At 52.4% G+C, this 18178-nt stretch overlaps 1 protein-coding gene across 1 annotated transcript in view; it reads right to left on the bottom strand.

Moving 5' to 3' along the window:
• MADD (MAP kinase activating death domain) overlaps positions 1–18178 on the bottom strand; it is an 86444-nt gene that overhangs the window by 45063 nt on the left and 23203 nt on the right. Inside the window, exons 4-18 of the mRNA XM_075280720.1 lie at positions 16882–17185; positions 15848–15979; positions 13250–13363; positions 13083–13163; positions 10778–10834; positions 9769–9941; positions 6458–6693; positions 6226–6382; positions 5479–5582; positions 5210–5403; positions 4358–4617; positions 3882–4030; positions 3553–3654; positions 3245–3277; positions 1008–1067 (exon numbers count right to left, since the gene is read on the bottom strand). Coding sequence (XP_075136821.1) covers positions 1008–1067; positions 3245–3277; positions 3553–3654; positions 3882–4030; positions 4358–4617; positions 5210–5403; positions 5479–5582; positions 6226–6382; positions 6458–6693; positions 9769–9941; positions 10778–10834; positions 13083–13163; positions 13250–13363; positions 15848–15979; positions 16882–17185 — 2156 coding nt within the window. The remainder of the gene's footprint in view (positions 1–1007; positions 1068–3244; positions 3278–3552; positions 3655–3881; positions 4031–4357; positions 4618–5209; positions 5404–5478; positions 5583–6225; positions 6383–6457; positions 6694–9768; positions 9942–10777; positions 10835–13082; positions 13164–13249; positions 13364–15847; positions 15980–16881; positions 17186–18178) is intronic.

Genomic DNA, 18178 nt, shown 5'->3' on the forward strand with positions numbered 1-18178 from the left:
GCGGGAGAGGGAGAGGGAGGGAGCGCTGCAGGGAGAGAGAGGGAGCGCTGCAGGGAGAGAGAGGGAGCGCTGCAGGGAGAGAGAGGGAGCGCTGCAGGGAGAGAGAGGGAGAGAGAGGGAGCGCTGCAGGGAGAGAGAGGGAGCGCTGCAGGGAGAGAGAGGGAGCGCTGCAGGGAGAGAGAGGGAGCGCTGCAGGGAGAGAGAGGGAGCGCTGCAGGGAGAGGGAGGGAGCACTGCAGCTCCTCATTCTAAGGAGGCCCCATTGAGATGAGTGAAGTGGCAGGGCAGATATGTTGGAGCGCTGCTCCATTCATAGGGCAGGCCATAGGACTCCTGTTCTTGTGATCAGCGGGGTCCCAGGAGCCAGAGGAGGTGACGGCGTATCCAAGCTCAGTGTGGAAACCCTCTTAAATCCCTTGAGAGCCGGAGAACATTTTGGCGAGGTTCACACAGTGGAATCCGCTGCAAAGATTTCATGTCAAAAAAAGGCAGAAGAGTCAGCTGGCGGGAGATAAAAGCCTCCACAACTCCGCTGTGTGAACCTCGCCCTAGAGCGCCCAGGATTACCAAGACACAACAAAGAAGCCGCTGAGAGAACTTCATCAATAATACAGAAGGCTCTGATGGATTTTAGGGGGAATGTTCTGGATGATGTGAGCTGTAAGGAGACAACGTGAGAAGGGAAGAAGCCGACTAAACCGTGAATCTGAGCCCAGCGCCCGCGACAATAGTCAGGACAGAAATCCGCCTCTCGGCCGGGTCACTGCTCAGATAAGCAAGAGAGGGACGAACCACTGAAAAGAGGAAAGAAGATGAGTAAGGGGTCCGACAACCCAGGACCTGCCGAAAACCATGGAGGTGTCACATGACTAGAAGAAAAGGGGGGAAATAATCTACAGAAACAAAAACAAGCACCAGACGTGAGAAGCAGAAAATGAGAGGTGTGAAGAGTGGCAGAGAGGATGCTGGGAGGGGTAACATGCAGCGCTCATGCCGCAGGCACCCACCTTCTGCAGGGGCGGGCCCGGAGTCTGCAATTATCTCCATTATAGTATTAAGCCCAAATACTGGGACAGAAAATGGAAGGTTAGTGACAACCAATCACATGTGTACAGCCGGCACCTACACAGTATATTCCTACAGGGAGGAGAACCTATGGACGCCCCACCCCAATAACACCCCCGGGACCACCAATACACCCCATTACACTGCCCACCCCAATAACACCCCCATGGTATAACCCAGCGCCGCACCTCCCATGAGGCGACCTGAAGCGACCGCTTCAGGCGGCGCTATACCAGGGCCCCAGGGAGGGCGGCATTTTTGCTTACCTAAGCCAGTCCAGGACAAGATGATCACTTAGCCCCACACTCCGCAACGCCCACTCGGCTCCGCCCCCTCCTCCCGAGGGGGGAGCGGCTTTCTGTGGTTCGCCTCGGGCGGCGAAAGGGGCAGGTTCACCCCTGGTATAACCCCCCCAGGACCACCACTACACCCCATTACACTGCCCACCCCAATAACACCCCCATGGCATAACCCCCCATGGCATAACCTCCCCAGGACCACCACTACACCCCATTATACTGCCTACCCCAATAACTCCCCCATGGCATAACCCCCCCAGGACCACCACTACACCCCATTACACTGCCCACCCCAATAACACCCCCATGGCATAACCCCCCCAGGACCACCACTGCACCCCATTACACTGCCCACCCCAATAACACCCCCATGGCATAACCCCCCATGGCATAACCTCCCCAGGACCACCACTACACCCCATTATACTGCCTACCCCAATAACTCCCCCATGGCATAACCCCCCCAGGACCACCACTACACCCCATTACACTGCCCACCCCAATAACACCCCCATGGCATAACCCCCCCAGGACCTGCACTAAACCCCATTACACTGCCCACCCCAATAACACCCCCATGGCATAACCCCCCCAGGACCTGCACTAAACCCCATTACACTGCCCAACCCACCCCATGGCATAACCCCCCCAGGACCACCACTACACCCCATTACACTGCCCACCCCAATAACACCCCCATGGCATAACCCCCCCCAGGACCACCACTGCACCCCATTACACTGCCCACCCCAATAACACCCCCATGGCATAAACCCCCCAGGACCACCACTAAACCCCTATTACCCAATGGCCCTGACATGCAAGTACTCTCAGGTTCCCACCCACCACCCTACAGCATTCCATAACCCCCCACCCCTAAACCCCTATAGGACCGCCCACCCAATCCTATATGGCGCTGATAACGGGTACACTTACGGTCTGTAACATTAAACCTGATCCCACAAGGCCCAATCTGTGCCCAAGTAATGGAATGGTTAATGAGATGAACTGACAGCCCAGAAACCTAAAAGGGTCGTCCGCTCGGGAACGGTTTGTGGGGTTAGAATTACATCAAAAACAAAAACCTAACAGAAAAAAAGAGATCGTCCCCTTCTGGCCCCCCATGGCCCATTCTCAACACCCCCCCCCCCCCCCCGTGGCCCATTCTTACCTCCCCGTGGCCCATTCTGACACTTCCCGGGGCCGATGGCTAGTTGTGACCCATCTCTTGTAACGATTGGCCCAGCAGGGAGCGGCGGGATCAGTGAGTACGACGACTTTTGCTTTTCTTAGAAAGGTTTTCTGGGTTACAAATCTTGAAAAAGTTTTGCCAAAGGAGCAACTGCAGTAAGAGCTGTCTATTAGAGGGACTTACTAGTCCTACTATCTTATTATTCTGCAACAGCTAGTTACAGCGTAGCTTACAGGGGCATCGTGCTGTCCTACAAGACGGACTGATCCCACGGACTATGTAGTGAATCATCCAGACAGATTCATCTGATGCATCTTGTGCCGTCCTACAAGACGGACTGATCCCACGGACTATGTAGTGAATCATCCAGACAGATTCATCTGATGCATCTTGTGCCGTCCTACAAGACGGACTGATCCCACGGACTATGTAGTGAATCATCCAGACAGATTCATCTGATGCATCTTGTGCCGTCCTACAAGACGGACTGATCCCACGGACTATGTAGTGAATCATCCAGACAGATTCATCTGATGCATCTTGTGCTGTCCTACAAGACGGACTGATCCGACGGAGCATGCAGTAACCTCTACAAGCACACACAGATTTTCTACAGACGCCACTGGGGGAGATCTTTGGCCACTCACTATTGTCACTACACCAAAGATCACCCAGAATATATACTGACCTTTTCCCAATTCCCCTGCCACTTCCTGCTGACCTTTGACCCCCAAGTGGGAGGAGCATGCAGCAATTAATATAAAAATAAAACAATAAGGGAATGGTAAGACACAGACGTGGGCAGTGACGAGATGGTACAATGGGGTGACTCATGGTCAATGACCCCCCATCCCCACTGCACAGACATGACTACCAGCCTCAGTCTGACACTACATACATGAACAACTTACCGTCCCATGGTCTGTCCTCGGAGCACTTACCTTTCACCTGCACGCAGGGCGCCCCTATATTACAGCTACACTACGGTGCACTCACCTTTTAGGCTGGGGAACGGCGTCACTTTATCTCGGTTGCTCTTGGTTGGAAGGGTTAAGCTTGATAGGCTGAAGCTACTGCTGTGACTCTTGTATAGATTACCTGCAAAGAGGGGAGGGGATTAAAGGGGTGAGGGCCAGGACTCGTCGTGGCATTATGGAGGTCGGGGTGCAGGTGGTGACGTGTTGCTGTACGGAGAGGCTTGGACGCAGTGTGCACAGCGCCCTACACACAATCTGTGCTTACACATGTACAACTTCTACTTCACCAGGGAACAAAGCGTTGCCCCCACCCCACAAATCTAACCCCCAGGGAACATTCCCACTTACTGGCAAAGGACATGATCCCTCCAAAGCCTTCATTATTGCTACTGTTATTGGACACGGTGGAGGTCGGCGAGCTGCCTCGAGAGTCCGTTTCTGCGTCCGAATCGCTCGCTAGCTTCAGGCTATTAGGCCGCAGCAGAGGCTTCTGGGAGCTGAAGAAGAACAGAAGAGGGGATGTCACCGAATCTTTAGGTTATCAATGTCTTGGTGCAAAGAACTCCTTAAAGGGGTTGTACAGGATGAGAAAAACATGGCGGCACCCCGGCCCACAACTCGTAGGCCCAGTGAATGGGTTGGCCTGGCTCGCCTATAGATGGACGTGCCGATATTTAGGAGACATGTTTGTTAATCCCAACCCTACAACAAGGATTACGGGGTGCGGAGGTCACATGGGGCTGGAAGGGGAGGAGATTGAGCAGGGGAGTATTTGGGTCTTTTATCCTGTCCCCCCCCCCTTTATGCTTCAGTAGGGATCCTACCGGGTGCCATTGACAGCCTGGTTAAACATGGGGGTGTAACTTTCTTCCCGATCCTCATTCTCCTCTTCTGGTGGAAATCCATATTGTGGCTCAAAGTAAGGATTGTCATACTCGCGCCTCCGCGCCTCCCCTCCCATAGAGGCCTCGCTCTCACGTCGTTCCATAACCAGACGATTGAATGTGGGGGCCAAGGCAGGTAAGTGATTCTGCAGGACCCCCAAAACCTTCTCGTCAGGCTCAGTGGACTCCGCAGATTCTTGCTGCAATAGTGGAGACAAGACGACAGTAAACTTCAGGATGAATTCACACCGGGCAGATTTCTGTGGCTCTCACACTCATGTGAATGGGGCTTAGATTTCGTATCAGTCACAGATCTGCAGCATGTGAATACACCCTTACAGCCCCTTAAAGGGGACACGTCACAGCTCTGGGGGGCGTAGAAGTCCCTGCATTGGCCAGGCAATCATTCCGAGGCCTCTCCTCATAGATCTGGTTATTCTAGGATTGTAATATAGATGTCATATCAATAGATAGGTCAGTCTCAGATGTGAGGGGCCCGCACCCCGGGGCCCCACGGCTCAGTATTCAGGTGACATCTTCACTACGTACCCAGCAATGTCTTGTGCACTGGATGGCGGCCGTGCTTGGATTTGCCTCCCAGCTCCTTGACTACGTCAGTTTATATTGGGGAATACTAGTGTACAATTGTGAATTTATTAATACATTTCCAAGAGGAATAACAGAGGAACGGCACAATGCAGATTTCTATGGAGAAGTGCCCCATAATGCAGGCCCAGATCTGTGAATGACGCCCTGTTATCCATGATATAAATGATACGCTGCGCCACTTACCGTGTTGGCGCCATGGATGACGGTGCTGGGGCTGCTGCTTGCTGTGGTGCTGGAGCCTGAGCGTGGCTGGTTGTTATCGGGAGAGTTCTCACTATCGGGGGCCGTTTCCTCCACCTCTCCCGAGTACTCGTGGAAATCATCAAACTCCACCTCGCTGGCGTCGCCCAGTGCGGCGTGTGTCAGGGGGTCGACATCTGCAGGGGATATAGACATGGTCAGGCCGAGCCCAGGTACGAGACTTCCCCAGGGACCGTCTGATATTTACTCACTTGGCGTGTCTCCATTTATGTCGCATTTTATCATTTCACTGACAAAGTCTCCGAGAGAAGAGTACGAGGAGCTGGAGTCGTCATATTCCACGCTGTCGCTGCCGCTGCAAAGACATTGGGAGATTCACACCAAGCCAGGCCAACACCACAACCCAAAAAGGAGCTTTGCTGCAATTACAGCGGAAACATTTGGCCAATGGAAACCCACAGCGCAGCCGCGCCTGAACCTACCGCCATATCTCACACCTAAATGGACTTTACATAAATCATAAGAAAATACAGGATAGATCAGGGAAAAATGCTTCTTTCTCCACTTATCAGGCTCCTTTCCTGCTTCCTCTTCTCCATACTGACTTTCACTCTGGAATCTCTGCTTAATCTGTCTTGGAAGAGCAAGAAGGATTGAAGCTCACAGAGATGTCCAATTACGTAATAGCTTAGGAAAAGGAGCCGAGAGAGAGAGAGGACAGACCAAAGCACAGACTGGTGGGCTCCCGAGGACTCTCTTACGTCACTAGAGGTCAGGACTTCCCTACTAGGTCGTATCTTATCACATCCACTTACAGGCTACCGGGAGATGCTATACTCTACCGGCAAGACAAGTGTGACCGTCACAAGATTCATACGTGGACCACAGAACCTCCAAGGTCATGACTGGTGGGTGCCCCAGCTTTAGGAACCCCAGCTCCAAGCTTACCCCTATCCTGTGCCCAGGGGATAATTGTCATTAAGAGAAGGGAGAGGCACCTGTCATCGGTGGGGTCAGAGTCGCTTTCCCGCTCCATAGGGACACTGAGCGCTTCAGCCAGCTGAGAATTAGCATCATAGACACGATAGTGGATGGGCTGCAGCTGGTGGGCATACCACTTAGGCTTGTCTCCTATAGACGCCGGGTCAAACATATCTGAAAGGCCAAAAGAGTAGAGTCAGAAAGATCAGGAGGCGGCCAAAAAAGTAGAGATGACGGAGAGGGACTTACTGTTGTGGATCCTCTGGAAGGCAAAGTTAGTGGGGTTTAGAGACCACTCCCCAAAGAACTCCACCGCTTGTGTCTTGGAAAGCTTCTCAGAGAAGACAGACGCCTTGGGACGTGAAGCCAGGAAGGAAGAAGCTTGGAAAGCCACCACAGGGCGGGGGAAGAGGCGCAGAGTACGGGTATGAAACTGGAACCCTTGTAACATGTTCGGAGAGTTAAAGAAGCGGACCATAGCGACCCTGGAAGCCGAAGATGGAGGAGAGTCAGCAAAGTGCCCCAATGTCAGACCCCTGGGCATCTGCCCTACATGAAAAGGACTCCAGATCCCCTTAGAGAAGCCCACCAATCCCCCCTTACGGAGTCATTCACAGAGCCCCTCCTACTGACCTTACAGAGCCCCTCGCATTGACCTCACAGAGCCCCTCCTGATCCCCCTCACAGAGCCCCTCCCATCCTCAGAGCCCCTCCCATCCCCAATTACAGAGCCCCTCCCATCCTAAATTACAGAGCCCCTCCCATCCTAAATTACAGAGCCCCTCCCATCCTAAATTACAGAGCCCCTCCCATCTCCAATTACAGAGCCCCTCCCATCCCCAATTACAGAGCCCCTCCCATCCCCCCTCCCATCTCCAATTACAGAGCCCCTCCCATCCTCAATTACAGAGCCCCTCCCATCCCCCTTATAGAGCCCCTCCCATCCTCAAGTACAGAGCCCCTCCCATCCCCAATTACAGAGCCCCTCCTGATCCCCCTCACAGAGCCCCTCCCATCCTCAATTACAGAGCCCCTCCCATCCCCCTCACAGAGCCCCTCCCATCCTCAATTACAGAGCCCCTCCCATCCTCAATTACAGAGCCCCTCCCATCCTCAATTACAGAGCCCCTCCCATCCCCCTCACAGAGCCCCTCCCATCCCCAATTACAGAGCCCCTCCTGAGCCCCTCCCAAGCCCCCTTAGAGCCCCTCCCACTGACCTCACAGAGCCCCTCCCATCCCAATTACAGAGCCCCTCCCATCCCCAATTACAGAGCCCCTCCCATTGACCTTACAGAGCCTCTCCCATCCCCAATTACAGAGCCCTCCCATCCCCAATTACAGAGCCCCTCCTATTGACCTTACTGAGCCCCTCCCATTGACCTTACAGAGCCCCTCCTGATCCCCCTTACAGAGCCCCTTTATTGGGCGCCAGTAAGCAGTATATGCAGTATATGTATCGTGCAGCAGTATATGGTCCGGGCAGGGTTATTGATACGACCGTATCCCAGCCAATAAGATCGGACATTGGTCGCTGGTTACTGGCGGTCAGGATGTCGCCCATGACAGGAATGAGCTTAGATCTTTGATGACCTCGAGTAACCTTAAGCCCATGAGATCAGGCGCTGTAATGACACAAGCCCTTTAGGGTCCCTAATAGACTATATGTTATATATTAGACACTATATATACCCCAGCATACATTACACACTTCCTCCGCCACACTAGGCGGCGCCATCATACTGGAGCTGCTAAGCCTGATGACACAGATATATAGTATATACTCCTCGTACAATGGACTCAGCAGGATGACTGCCATCTAATGACGCCTTGTACTATACTATATGGTCTATAGTGTACTATACGGTCTACACTGTACTATATGGTCTATAGTGTACTATACGGTCTATACTGTCCTATATGGTCTATACTGTACTATACGGTCTACTATACGGTCTATAGTGTACTATATGGTCTATACTGTACTATACCGTCTATAGTGTACTATACGGTCTATACTATACGGTCTATACTGTACTATACGGTCTATACTGTACTATACCGTCTATACTGTACTATACCGTCTATACTGTACTATACCATCTATACTGTACTATACCATCTATACTGTACTATACCATCTATACTGTACTATACCGTCTATACTGTACTATACCGTCTATACTGTACTATACCGTCTATACTATACGGTCTATACTGTACTATACGGTCTATACTGTACTATACGGTCTATACTGTACTATACCGTCTATACTGTACTATACCGTCTATACTGTACTATACCGTCTATACTGTACTATACCGTCTATACTATACGGTCTATACTGTACTATACGGTCTATACTGTACTATACGGTCTATACTGTACTATACCGTCTATACTGTACTATACCGTCTATACTGTACTATACCGTCTATACTATACGGTCTATACTGTACTATACGGTCTATACTGTACTATATGGTCTATAGTGTACTATACGGTCTATACTATACAGTATACTGTACTGTATGGTCTACTATACGGTCTATAGTGTACTATACGGTCTATACTGTACTATACCGTCTATACTGTACTATACCGTCTATACTGTACTATATGGTCTATACTATACGGTCTATACTGTACTATACGGTCTATACTGTACTATACGGTCTATACTGTACTATACGGTCTATACTGTACTATACGGTCTATACTGTACTATATGGTCTACTATATGGTCTATAGTCTACTATACGGTCTATACTATACGTTCTATACTGTACTATATGGTCTATACTATACGGTCTATACTGTACTATACGGTCTATACTATACGGTCTATACTGTACTATACGGTCTATACTATATGATCTATACTATACTATATGGTCTATACTGTACTATACGGTCTATACTGTACTATATGGTCTATACTGTACTATACGGTCCATACTATATGGTCTATACTGTACTATATAGCCTATACTATATGGTCTATACTGTACTATATGGTCTATGCTGTACTATATGGTCTATACTATACAGTCTATACTGTACTATATGGTCTACTATACGGTCTATACTGTACTATATGGTCTATACTATACGGTCTATACTGTACTATACGGTCTATACTGTACTATATGGTCTATACTATACGGTCTATACTGTACTATATGGTCTATACTATACGGTCTATACTATACTATACGGTCTATACTGTACTATATGGTCTATACTGTACTATATGGTCTATACTATACTGTACTATATGGTCTACTATACGGTCTATACTGTACTATATGGTCTATACTATACGGTCTATACTGTACTATACGGTCTATACTGTACTATATGGTCTACTATACGGTCTATACTGTACTATATGGTCTATACTATACGGTCTATACTATACTATACGGTCTATACTGTACTATATGGTCTATACTATATGGTCTATACTATACTGTACTATATGGTCTATACTGTACTATACGGTCTATACTGTACTATACGGTCTATACTGTACTATGGTTCAGCAGGGACCATCTTACCGAGTGGCCACATCCACAGAGTCCACATCGTTCCCATAGATCAGCGGGTTGAATTCGGTGGAGGGCGTCCCCTGGGCGTCGGCATGAGCTCGCAGCATGGCCGCCTCCGAGCCCTCGTGGAATCTGTCCAGGTTCAGGATGGGCTGCGTGTTCAGACTCATACTGGCCAGAGCCTACACCAAGAAAAGAGTCAATTACTGAATTATTACATGGAGGACTCGTAAAGAGACGCACACGCACTTCCTGCTTTCCAATGTGTCATGAGAAAACCCACAGATCGCATGTACACAGGCCGGACTACACGTGACATTACATACAGACCACCCGGGGCACTAGGATATAAGGCCAGTGCAGTGATACGGAAGGAGTCCTGCCAAACCACCATGGCCTTGGCTCAGAGCCAAAAATCCAAGGAGCCAGGGACAGTGGTTGTCAGGCAGTGAATCCCTAGAAACAAACCTGTCAGACATGGTACAGCCACCAACCTGTATACAGGTGTGTAACGTGTGCACATGTAAGTAACATGTCTATCTGTATGTATATAACATGTCTGTATGTATAAGTATATGATGTGCATGTCTGCATATGTAAGAGTATATAGCATGTATGTAAGTAACATGTCTATCTGTATGTATATGTATGTAACATGTCTGTATGTATAAGTATATAATGGTCATGTCTGCATATGTATGAGTATATAGCATGTATGTATGTAACATGTCTGTATGTACAAGTATATAATGGTCATGTCTGCATATGTATGAGTATATAGCATGTATGCATGTATCTATGCATGTGCATATATATGTAATGTGTTTATATGTGCACAGTATGTGTATACGTACATTTGCAATGTGTGTGTATGTAATGTATACACAATGTACAGAAGATGTACACAATCTATAAAGCATAGGTAATACATTCCCTGTAACACCAGAGCTACACGCACCCTCAGAGCACTACAGGAGTGAGCACAGATTTATCTGATAATAGAAAGAACTGCAAGAACCTTGTTATCGGAGGCGAGAAGGCGCTGCTGCGTGATCACGGACATGCTGTGCAGACACTGAGAGGACGTCACATGACAATATCAGCGGCCAATCAGAGACAAGACGAACACATGACACGAGAAGACAGATGGAGGGAAGAAAATTAAGAGTCACCGAGCACAGATGAGAAAATGAAGGTCAAACAGAGAAACAAGAAAATGTAAAGAAACAATCGCCATAAAGGAGGAGCTTATCAGTATGCCCCGCCCACTGGGTGGCTCTAAACAGGTCCAAAGATCTCCGCCCACTCCTCCCATAACATGTAGCAGTAAAGTGATGGCAAATCGCTGGAATATACCGCGCCATCAACGGACGACCTCGAAGAGCCCCCTGTGACCCTAACAATGAAGAGGTGAACACGAATGCTAGGCCCCGCCACAGCGGGGGGCCAAGGGGCCCATCCAAGTAAGTAGGGGCCGACTGTAGTTTGTGTAGCACCCTCAGGGTCAGACGTGATGGGTCCAGCAATGTGCCATTACTGTAGGAGGTAGGAACCCCCCCCCCCCCTATGACTGTATGATTTATAGTAAGGGGCCGGGGGATCTAGAGAACCAACCCAAAAATAGATGGGAACAAGAAGCCGTATGATAAAATAACTCAGAAGGTGCGGCACAAAGCAGATCCGTATACGGTCTAACAAGCAAATGTGCCAAGAGAACCCCCAACACAAAAACATACGGGAGCGGCAAATAGTCCAAATACCTGGCGGCTAAGATATGTGGAGCGGTTTGTGGTTCTCTAACTGTAGATTCCATGTGTTTATCCCACAAGTGTCCCCTGTACAAAACTGGGACCCCTGAAATCAGGACAATGGGGAAGTGCAAGCAATGGACACCTTGGATCACCTTGCCTTACAGTATCAATCATGTTCACATCCCCTTATTTGCAATCTGATCAGCCTTGTTGTGTTCCTCCACTACATGATGGATCTGAGGTCGGGGTCCCCCGGATGCCGCAGTCCTCATGTATCAGGGCTTATCTAATGTGGACATGTCTCTCCTGGTAATACATGTTAGATCTGAGGTCGGGGTCCCCCGGATGCTGCGGTCCTCATGTATCAGGGCTTAGCTAATGTGGACATGTCTCTCCTGGTAATACATGAAGGATCTGAGGTCGGGGTCCCCCGGATGCTGCGGTCCTCATGTATCAGGGCTTATCTAATGTGGACATGTCTCTCCTGGTAATACATGATGGATCTGAGGTCGGGGTCCCCGGGATGCCGGAGCCCTCATGTATCAGGGCTTATCTAATGTGGACATGTCTCTCCTGGTAATACATGAAGGATCTGAGGTCGGGGTCCCCCGGATGCCGCAGTCCTCATGTATCAGGGCTTATCTAATATGGACACGTCTCCCCTGGTAATACATGATGGATCTGAGGTCGGGGTCCCCAGGATGCTGCGGTCCTCATGTATCAGGGCTTAGCTAATGTGGACATGTCTCTCCTGGTAATACATGATGGATCTGAGGTCGGGGTCCCCCGGATGCCGCAGTCCTCATGTATCAGGGTTTAGCTAATGCAGACATGTCTCTCCTGGTAATACATGTTAGATCTGAGGTCGGGGTCCCCAGGATGCTGCGGTCCTCATGTATCAGGGCTTATCTAATATGGACATGTCTCTCCTGGTAATACATGATGGATCTGAGGTCGGGGTCCCCCGGATGCTGCGGTCCTCATGTATCAGGGCTTAGCTAATGTAGACATGTCTCTCCTGGTAATACATGTTAGATCTGAGGTCGGGGTCCCCCGGATGCCGCGGCCCTCATTGGCTCTCATGGATCAGCACAGCTTGGTTCCTCTTCTGATCTCTCCATCTACTAGTTACGTGTGTGATGCATTTGCTGCTCTTTCTACACCAATTCACACCCCACGTGATCTGCCCTCCCTGAATACTTTGACGCCTCCCCCGCTCCACACATGGATCAGCTCTGTACTGCAGCCTCCGCTACCGTATGGTGCAATCACCGGATAACCAGCTACATGAAGGAGTTACACAGAACATGCAGCAGCAAAACGAGAGGAAAGGTTACACAAGAAATATTAAGAAAGTTGCTTAATTTTACATTTAGTAAATAAATGAACAATAAAAAGAATAATTTGGTGCAAAGATGTCCAAAAGCAGTAACAGCAGAGGCGTCAGGTACCAGAAAGAGAAGAAAAGGGAAGATGAGAAGAATAGAAATGCTTGGACACCACTGGACATGGATGGGACATAAATGCCGCCCACCCGGGTAACCTCTAGGGCACTCGCACGTCCTCGCTCACCTGTTTCAGGTGTTTTTTGAGTTCTGAAGCTTCTGGTTCTGGGAGGACGGGGAGCAGTTCTGCATTGCTGGGAGCCACAACCTGTTCAGAAGACACAGAAGCTGAACAAACCTCCACAGTAATGGGCTAGGACCTCACAGGGGCAGCTGAAGAGGAGCCCAGCGTACCTTATTGGTATCCAGGTCTACCAGCCACACATCATCCGGCATCCGGAAGTCAGACTTGTAGAGAAAGAAGCTGGCAGGAACTCCTATGATGTACGGGGTAGGAGCCAAGAGCAGCTAAAAGAATAAACACATCATCATAAGGAATCAGGAAATATGTAACAGGAGGCCGAGATTAGGAACCTCAATGCCACCGGGCGCCAAGACAAACATACAGAGGTGAAAAGGAAGAGAGCGGGCAGGCTGGAGGAGAGGAAGAGAGCGGGCAGGCTGGAGGAGAGGAAGAGAGCGGACGGGCTGGAGGAGAGGAAGAGAGCGGACGGGCTGGAGGAGAGGAAGAGAGCGGGCAGGCTGGAGGAGAGGAAGAGAGCGGGCAGGCTGGAGGAGAGGAAGAGAGCGGGCAGGCTGGAGGAGAGGAAGAGAGCGGGCTGGTTGGAGGAGAGGAAGAGAGCGGGCAGGCTGGAGGAGAGGAAGAGAGCGGGCAGGCTGGAGGAAAGGAAGAGAGCGGACAGGCTGGAGGAGAGGAAGAGAGCGGACAGGCTGGAGGAGAGGAAGAGAGCGGACAGGCTGGAGGAGAGGAAGAGAGCGGACAGGCTGGAGGAGAGGAAGAGAGCGGACAGGCTGGAGGAGAGGAAGAGAGCGGACAGGCTGGAGGAGAGGAAGAGAGCGGACAGGCTGGAGGAGAGGAAGAGAGCGGACAGGCTGGAGGAGAGGAAGAGAGCGGACAGGCTGGAGGAGAGGAAGAGAGCGGACAGGCTGGAGGAGAGGAAGAGAGCGGACAGGCTGGAGGAGAGGAAGAGAGCGGACAGGCTGGAGGAGAGGAAGAGAGCGGACAGGCTGGAGGAGAGGAAGAGAGCGGGCAGGCTGGAGGAGAGGAAGAGAGCGGGCAGGCTGGAGGAGAGGAAGAGAGCGGGCAGGCTGGAGGAGAGGAAGAGAGCGGGCAGGCTGGAGGAGAGGAAGAGAGCGGGCAGGCTGGAGGAAAGGAAGAGAGCGGGCTGGCTGGAGGAAAGGAAGAGAGCGGGCTGGCTGGAGGAAAGGAAGAGAGCGGGAAGGCTGGAGGAGAGGAAGAGAGCGGGCAGGCTGGAGGAGAGGAAGAGAGCGGACAGGCTGGAGGAGAGGAAGAGAGCGGACAGGCTGGAGGAGAGGAAGAGAGCGGGCAGGCTGGAGGAGAGGAAGAGAGCGGGCAGGCTGGAGGAGAGGAAGAGAGCGGGCGGGCTGGAGGAGAGGAAGAGAGCGGACGGGCTGGAGGAGAGGAAGAGAGCGGGCAGGCTGGAGGAGACGAAGAGAGCGGGCAGGCTGGAGGAGAGGAAGAGAGCGGGCAGGCTGGAGGAGAGGAAGAGAGCGGGCAGGCTGGAGGAGAGGAAGAGAGCGGGCAGGCTGGAGGAGAGGAAGAGAGCGGGCAGGCTGGAGGAGAGGAAGAGAGCGGGCAGGCTGGAGGAGAGGAAGAGAGCGGGCAGGCTGGAGAAGAGGAAGAGAGCGGGCAGGCTGGAGGAGAGGAAGAGAGCGGGCAAGCTGGAGGAGAGGAAGAAGCGGGCAGGCTGGAGGAGAGGAAGAAAGCGGGCAGGCTGGAGGAAAGGAAGAGAGCGGGCAGGCTGGAGAAGAGGAAGAGAGCGGGCAGGCTGGAGAAGAGGAAGAGAGCGGGCAGGCTGGAGAAGAGGAAGAGAGCGGGCAGGCTGGAGAAGAGGAAGAGAGCGGGCAGGCTGGAGAAGAGGAAGAGAGCGGGCAGGCTGGAGAAGAGGAAGAGAGCGGGCAGGCTGGAGAAGAGGAAGAGAGCGGGCAGGCTGGAGAAGAGGAAGAGAGCGGGCAGGCTGGAGAAGAGGAAGAGAGCGGGCAGGCTGGAGGAAAGGAAGAGAGCGGGCAGGCTGGAGGAAAGGAAGAGAGCGGGCTGGCTGGAGGAAAGGAAGAGAGCGGGCAGGCTGGAGGAGAGGAAGAGAGCGGGCTGGCTGGAGGAGAGGAAGAGAGCGGACAGGCTGGAGGAGAGGAAGAGAGCGGACGGGCTGGAGGTTAGAGCGGGCAGGCTGGAGGAGAGGAAGAGAGCGGACAGGCTGGAGGAGAGGAAGAGAGCGGGCAGGCTGGAGGAGAGGAAGAGAGCGGGCAGGCTGGAGAAGAGGAAGAGAGCGGGCAGGCTGGAGAAGAGGAAGAGAGCGGGCAGGCTGGAGGAGAGGAAGAGAGCGGGCAGGCTGGAGAAGAGGAAGAGAGCGGGCAGGCTGGAGGAGAGGAAGAGAGCGGGCAGGCTGGAGGAGAGGAAGAGAGCGGGCAGGCTGGAGAAGAGGAAGAGAGCTGGCAGGCTGGAGGAGAGGAAGAGAGCGGGCAGGCTGGAGGAGAGGAAGAGAGCGGGCAAGCTGGAGGAGAGGAAGAAGCGGGCAGGCTGGAGGAGAGGAAGAAAGCGGGCAGGCTGGAGAAGAGGAAGAGAGCGGGCAGGCTGGAGAAGAGGAAGAGAGCGGACGGGCTGGAGGAGAGGAAGAGAGCGGGCAGGCTGGAGGAGAGGAAGAGAGCGGGCAGGCTGGAGGAGAGGAAGAGAGCGGACGGGCTGGAGGAGAGGAAGAGAGCGGGCAGGCTGGAGGAGAGGAAGAGAGCAGGCTGGAGAAGGCCACATCTTACCTGTTCTGCAGAGGCCATACACGTTGGCAGTAAAGGGATTACAGGAAACATGTATTCAAGTGGATAGATCATCGATACAAACGCCATGACCGACATAGACAATGCATTGTAGTCCCGAGACTGCAGCACCACCTAAAACATGGAAGAGAAGCAGGTGATGAAGAGAAAGTCAGAACCGCTGGCAATGAAGAGAAAGTCAGAACCGGCGGCAATGAAGAGAACGTCAGAACCGCTGGCAATGAAGAGAACGTCAGAACCGCTGGCAATGAAGAGAACGTCAGAACCGCTGGCTACGAAGAGAACGTCTGAACCGCTGGCTACGAAGAGAACGTCAGAACGCTGGCAATGAAGAGAACGTCAGAACCGCTGGCAATGAAGAGAATGTCAGAGCCGCTGGCTACGAAGAGAACGTCAGAACCGGCGGCAATGAAGAGAACGTCAGAACCGCTGGCAATGAAGAGAACGTCAGAACTGCCGGCTTAGCAATCATTGAATGTCCCGCCAAGGTATCCTTTAGGGGGCAATAATTTACACCCCAAAAACCTAGTCCCTGGTCTACACTGATGTGTGTCATGATGTGTGGAGCCAAATCAGGTGGTTATTAGTACTTGCACCCCCTTGAATGGCAGTCACTATCACTAGTGATCAGAGCACTGTTCACATGGGGTTGTCTGAGCAGGCGCTTCCTTTAATCCATTGCTGCCTTACACTGAGAACAACTGTGCAGCGCAGCAGAGCTTCGTTCCAAGGACAGAGGGGGTGCTATCTCTGAAAGAAAGCAGCCATGTTTCTCTAATCCAAGACAACTGACTAAACAGGCGGGATCACACCTGACCCCTTCACTCCCCCCTGCAGTGATGACGCTATAACTGTACGGTGCAATCTCCCAGTGCAAGTAATAGCGCGGTCACCGAAGGGTTAAAGGGAAAATATAAATGGTATAAAGAGCGCCCCTCTAGTCCACAGGGCATATCTGGTACTGCAGAGCAGTGGCATCATAATACATAGATAAGTCTAGAATATTCCGCCAATACCTTATGCTCCAGCAAGATGCAGGACAAGACTTGCAGACAGGCCTCCACTCCAAGAAGCTCCAGGGGCAAGTGTAGGGGAAAATCCACCAGGGAGAATCGGGAGGGGTCCGGAAGGGCAAAGGTCAAAGACGGCTGCAGCTCTAAGGGCAAGACCTCCACATCGACCCTCTTCTGGCCGGGCACCGGGGTGGGGGAGCGCAGCAGGCGGTAGATCCAGGCTTCTATCTCCCGCAGGTCGTGCAGGAGAAGGTTGGACTTTTCTTCTAGCTGCAGAGATCCGGTGAAAATCCTCCACATGGTGTCTCTGAAAGAGAAGAAATCAGAGTGTGACCCGGGAGACTGCGCCTGTAATGGGGAGAAGAGTCTGACCCCGCCTCTCTGACCTCGCCCCTAAGACCCCTGCCTCTCTGACCTCGCCCCTAAGACCCCTGCCTCTCTGACCTCGCCCCTAAGACCCCTGCCTCTCTGACCCCACCTCTCTGACCTCGCCCCTAAGACCCCTGCCTCTCTGACCTCGCCCCTAAGACCCCTGCCTCTCTGACCCCACCTCTCTGACCTCGCCCCTAAGACCCCTGCCTCTCTGACCCCACCTCTCTGACCTCGCCCCTAAGACCCCTGCCTCTCTGACCTCGCCCCTAAGACCCCTGCCTCTCTGACCCCACCTCTCTGACCTCGCCCCTAAGACCCCTGCCTCTCTGACCTCGCCCCTAAGACCCCTGCCTCTCTGACCTCGCCCCTAAGACCCCTGCCTCTCTGACCCCGCCTCTCTGATCCCCGCTTCTCTGACCTCGCCCCTAAGACCCCCGCTTCTCTGACCTCGCCCCTAAGACCCCTGCCTCTCTGACTCCGCCTCTCTGATCCCCGCTTCTCTGATCTCGCCCCTAAGACCCCAGCCTCTAAGACCCCTGCCTCTCTGACCTCGCCCCTAAGACCCCAGCCTCTAAGACCCCTGCTTCTCTGATCTCACCCCTAAGACCCCAGCCTCTAAGACCCCTGCCTCTCTGACCTCGCCCCTAAGACCCCAGCCTCTAAGACCCCTGCTTCTCTGATCTCGCCCCTAAGACCCCAGCCTCTAAGACCCCTGCCTCTCTGACCTCGCCCTTAAGACCCCTGCCTCTCTGACCCCGCCCCTAAGACCTCTGCCTCTCTGATCTCGCCCCTAAAACCCCACCTCTCTGACCCAGCCTCTAAGACCTCACCTCTAAGACCTCGCTTCTCTGACCCCACCTCTAAGACCTCTGCCTCTCTGACCCCACCTCTAAGACCCCTGCCCCTCACCCCCCCCCCCCAACTCTCT

This window comes from Leptodactylus fuscus, chromosome 7 (genome assembly GCF_031893055.1).
Source record: "Leptodactylus fuscus isolate aLepFus1 chromosome 7, aLepFus1.hap2, whole genome shotgun sequence".
Taxonomy (NCBI): domain Eukaryota; kingdom Metazoa; phylum Chordata; class Amphibia; order Anura; family Leptodactylidae; genus Leptodactylus; species Leptodactylus fuscus.